Source organism: Ranitomeya variabilis, chromosome 2 (assembly GCF_051348905.1).
Source record: "Ranitomeya variabilis isolate aRanVar5 chromosome 2, aRanVar5.hap1, whole genome shotgun sequence".
Lineage (NCBI taxonomy): Eukaryota > Metazoa > Chordata > Amphibia > Anura > Dendrobatidae > Ranitomeya > Ranitomeya variabilis.
Window position 1 is genome coordinate 103,676,770 of NC_135233.1, and position 5,731 is coordinate 103,682,500.

Consider the following 5,731-nt stretch of genomic DNA (forward strand, 5'->3'; position numbering starts at 1 on the left):
AGTGCTGGAGCCAGGAGCAGGCAGGCAGCAGTGCTGGGAGCCAGGAGCAGGCAGGCAGCAGTGCTGGGAGCCAGGAGCAGGCAGGCAGCACTGGGGATGGAGATGCTGCCGGCTCCCTGACTACAGCTGCTCCCTGCTCAGCATGATCGTCTCTGATCGCACGTTTCTCGGTATGTTCTGCTGGACTTCAGGATGGAGAGCGCCGGCGCTATAGTCTAGGTCTATACCTACTGGACGGGCCGCAGTGCAGGCAGCTTTCCTTTTTTTTTTACTTAGAAGAACCGGAATTTGTCTTTGTTGCAAAAAAAATGAGGAAGAAAAACATCTGATGAACTGAGATCAGATTCTGCAATTATTATAGAAATTCGTGACTATGGTCCAGATCATGCGCGGAATTCATCTATTATCCCAATATTCCGCGCCCACTGCACCAGCGCTCATCGATGACTTTCAATACTATTCATCTAATACTTGTAATATAAATACATAGCATTATGTAATTATATGATGTCTCAGGACTCTCAATGCTGGATGTGTTGTGTATTAGTTCCTTTCTAAATAATATATATATATATATATATATATATATATATATATATATATATATATATATATATATATATATATATATAATCAGACAAAATATAGTTTATTTCCATCTGTATATACATATCTATATGTATTAATATATATATAAATATATATGTTTATATATTTACATGCATGTTAGGTATACTTATTTATCTATATATCTATGTCTCTTAGATTATCTGATTTCTTCTTATCCATGTAAAATGCTTATATATATATATATATATATATATATATATATATATATATATATATATATTTATATGTATAGTAAGTATATTATGTCTATCTATCATCTATTTCTCTGTTAATCTATCTATGTATCTATCTATTTTTCTATCATCTATCTATTTCTCCTTGATTATCTGATTTATTTTTATTCATGTAATTACCTTACCGTGATGCTGCATTTTTAACATATGGTCAATCGTATGTTTCTAATGTATCTCTAAGTATAATGCATATATGTGTAGCCTTGTATACATGTGTAACATATACTACATTTGTGCCTTTTGTAGTGTATGTACCATTTACTTTTGTAACATATGGTAAATGATATACCTGTATATATGTGTGTATTGTGTAGCATGTAATACATAGTATTTATTACTTATATGTGTAAAGGTTTATCCTGTTTATTAGAAGGGAATTATTAGATAATGTATAGATAAACAGATAGATGTGTGTTTTGCTTTTTATATGTGCGTAAACTACTCTTTATATGCCATTATGTCTTGATTTTTTTACGTGTAAATAGAATAATACTTTGATTACTCTGATTTCCTACTGCATTATTTATTAAATGTATTGCATTGATTTCCTCATTAGTAATATAATAGATATATATATATAATAGATAGATGATTGATTGATTGATTGATTGATTGATAGATAGATAGATAGATAGATAATAGATTGATAGATAGATAGATAGATGATAGATAGATAATAAATAGAGAGATAATAGATAGATATGAGATAGATGATAGATAGATAATAGATAGATAGATAGATAGATAATAGATAGATGATAGATAGATAATATATAGATAGATAATAGATAGATAATAAATAGAGAGATAACAGATAGATGGATAGATATGATAGATAGATGATATATATATAGATAATAGATAGGTAGATAATAAATAGAGAGATAATAGATAGATGGATAGATACGATAGATAGATATGAAATAGATCTGAATGTGCCTGTAGGCATGAGGAGGGATACATGATGACATTGCCTCTCACCTGACTGTGTATAGGATCTATATAGTACATATATACTCTGATGTAATATGTGGGAGTATTCTGCACATATTCTTATTTCTAGCTGCACATATAATATTTCTGACTGTAGCATGGTGTAGGGTTGCCCTGATTTCACCATGTATGTGACCTTTTGCTGTGCTTGGCATAGTGCATGGCTGCACTGACTTCCTTTGTAGAAGTGGTAGCTAATAAGTGTTGGTTTGAAAGTAATCAATAAGAGATAAAAGTGACTCTTGTGCCTCCATGGCAGACATCTCGGTGCCCGGACCCCCCCTCTGGACAGGTCAGTCACATGAAATCTTAATGAATCTATTCCAATGACTTTCTTTGGGGTGTAAGGCAGGTGCAGACTAGGGGGGCCAAGGAAGGACCTCACTCCTAGGTGTGAGCTGATTATTCAAATGGGCTGTTGAGGAGTTTGGGATTGGAGGCTCCTCCAGAGCTGCATGCTATATCACCCAGCATCATCATCATCATCATCCCCGCCACCATTGTGAAGGCGAGCAGCAGCCCTTCTCCCCGCCGCTTCCTCCAGCAGTCAGCTCTGCAGTAGCACAGCCCAGGCTGCAGCTCTCTCCTTCCCCCCTCCTAGGTCAGAGAGGGAGTGCTGGGGAGGGAGGGCTCCTCTCTCTCTACCTCTCTCTCTCTTTTTGTTGCTATCACTGTTGTTGGTTGCTGCTGTTAAATTTTAAACTGCCATGCACTCAGCTTCCAGTATGCTAGGAGCTGTGAAAATGGAAGGACACGAACATTCCGACTGGAGCAGCTACTACACAGAACCGGAGGTAACCAGCCATCTCTCTACTTTCTGTCATTCTCTCTCTTTATAGCACACTGTTAGCCTTGGGATAATATTAACTTTGTGATCAAATATTGACTTGCGGCGCCTCCAAATCCTCTTCGATGACTGAGCCACACACTATCCCAACAACGTTATGTTTGGCATGGGGTGGGGTGGGGGGAACACTTGGGGGGAGAGAGAAAGTGAAAAAAAAAAAAAGTTCTTATAGTAAATATAACAACTAATCAAACTTTCTGGAGAGTCATCCTGCGACATTTTCATCTGATTATGAAGAAGTAGGTCACCCCTCACAATACGGTGCTATTGGCTGCCCAGTATTGGGGTCACTTCTAGGATTCAGATTTGGTTTGAAGGTTCGGTAACACAAGCTGCACCTGACTAGTCCTCTCCTCTGCCCTGCGAGCACCGAAGGACGCACCAAGCCATTATTGTACTAGTGTCCCAGCTAAATTAACATTTGTTTACTAGTTAAATATTAAGTTATAAAGTAGGAGGGGTATTTTATCAAATTGTTGGAGTCAAAGATTACCTTTGTAGCTTTGTTCATGTCTGATGAAGAGAAGAATCAGTATTTATATCTATTTTGAAATATATATATATATTAATAAATTACTATTTTATATTTAACTTCACTGCAAAATAGAACAACACACAGCAAATAGCATATATAAATATACATATGTGTATATATATATACAAACATATATACACTTACATGTTCCATATATGTGTATGTGTGTGTGTATATATATATATATATATATATATATATTAGTATATATGAATGTCAATGTGTGTGTATATATATACATATATTATACAAACTCAAATTTATATATATACATATATAGATAGATATGTATACAATGTATATGTACGTGTTTATATATGTGTATGCATGCATATTATACATATATATTACACAACATGCACATATATATATGTATAAATAAATATATATATATGTGTAGAGAGAGATAATATGATATCTGCACGCGTGTATATAAATATATATTTTAATTATACACATACACATGTATATGGTAGTGCTGCCAATTTTTTATTATTTATACATAGATCTAAATATACGGTATGTATACTATGATATATATATATATATATAAACATATATATATATATATATATATATATATATATATCATTAAATTGCAATTAGTAACTGTGCCCTATTAATTTTCCAGGCTTACTCCTCAGTGAGTAACATGAATGCCGGATTAAGCATGAACACCATGAACACCTATATGAGTATGTCGGCCATGAGCACCACGGCTAACATGACAGCAAGTTCCATGAACATGTCCTATGTGAACACTGGGATGAGCCCTTCTCTCACTGGCATGTCTCCTGGCACCGGTGCTATGGCTGGCATGGGTTCTGGAGTGGCGAGCATGGCTACTCACCTGAGCCCCAGCATGAGCCCCATGAGCGCCCAGGCATCATCCATGAACGCGCTGGCACCCTACACCAACATCAATTCCATGAGCCCTATATATGGACAGTCTAATATTAACAGATCCAGGGATCCTAAAACTTACCGGAGGAGCTACACCCATGCCAAGCCTCCCTACTCCTATATATCCCTCATCACTATGGCCATCCAGCAGTCTCCCAACAAGATGCTAACCCTGAGTGAAATCTACCAGTGGATCATGGACCTATTCCCCTTCTATAGGCAGAACCAGCAGCGTTGGCAAAACTCAATCCGCCATTCTTTGTCATTTAATGACTGTTTCCTCAAAGTCCCAAGGTCTCCAGATAAACCTGGCAAGGGCTCTTTTTGGACTCTGCACCCGGATTCTGGTAACATGTTTGAGAATGGCTGCTACCTGAGACGTCAGAAACGCTTCAAGTGCGAGAAGAAGCACAACCCCAGAGACAGTGGTGGGAAGAAACTCTCTGAGGGGGCGTCTAGTGTGGGGTCTGCTGCTACCAACAGCAGCTCCGAAAGTTCTGGAGGCAACGAGTCTCCTCATTCCAGTTCATCCCCATGCCAGGAACAGAAGAGAACCCTTGTAGACATGAAGTCAAACCAAGGTCTGAGCCCAGATCATACAACATCTCCTGTATCCCAAGCCCAACACCTCCTCTCCCAACACCACTCTGTGTTGTCCCATGACGCCCAGTCCCACCTCAAACCAGAACACCACTATTCTTTCAACCACCCTTTCTCCATCAACAACCTAATGTCCTCTGAACAACAACACCACCACCACCACCATCACCACAGCCACCACCACCATAAAATGGACTTGAAAGCATATGAACAGGTGATGCATTATTCAGGATATGGTTCCCCAATGGCAGGTAGTTTAGCAATGAGCTCAGTAACGAACAAAACTGGCCTAGAGTCTTCACCCCTTTCCAGCGACACCTCATACTATCAAGGTGTGTATTCCAGACCCATAATGAACTCTTCCTAATTCTAGACAACAGCATAATGGACTTGCTTACAATGACTGTATAAATCCATGTACAACAATAGTATGTGCTCCCTGCCCCTTTCCTTCAGCTGTACAGTTTGTTTTGACCCCCTTTTTAGCTGTCAGGTTTGTTGAATTACGTTTGAATACAATTTGTGTTCCCACTTTGTTGCAGGGGGTATTTTTTGTGTGAATGTGGTGGATCCTTCCTTATATGCTCTGTAGTTTCTACAAGAGGACCAAAAGTCTGTAAAAAGTTTCCATGTAAAAAAAAAAGGAAATGTCGTTGTAATTCACAAAGTTTAATGTTTTTTTTCTAAGTAAAATGCTTGAAAAGGCTTAATTTATGGTTTCTGTACACTTTATTTATGACTATGTATTCTGGCCTGTCCCAGTCAGATTTTAACAATCTCTATTAAAATCGTATTGCCATTTCTTTCTGGATTTTTACTTTTGAGTTCAAATTACAAATGAGGCGTAAAGCACAATAATATTCATCAGTAGACAAATATTTCTGACAATTCCTATAACATTAAGCAGATGTTCTACTCATCTTTCATAATGACTATGATTATAGTTCAGGAAATAGTAAACTCGGTATTTGGGATCTGTCAATGGCACCG

At 37.4% G+C, this 5,731-nt stretch overlaps 1 protein-coding gene across 1 annotated transcript; it reads left to right on the top strand.

Moving 5' to 3' along the window:
* Positions 1-2,517: 2,517 nt before the first annotated feature.
* FOXA2 (forkhead box A2) lies at positions 2,518-5,544 on the top strand. Its single transcript, XM_077292291.1, has 2 exons — positions 2,518-2,650; positions 3,870-5,544. Exons 1-2 carry the CDS (start codon positions 2,564-2,566, stop codon positions 5,106-5,108), a joined length of 1,326 nt encoding a protein of 441 aa, XP_077148406.1. The 5' UTR covers positions 2,518-2,563; the 3' UTR covers positions 5,109-5,544.
* The last annotated feature ends 187 nt before the right edge of the window (positions 5,545-5,731 follow it).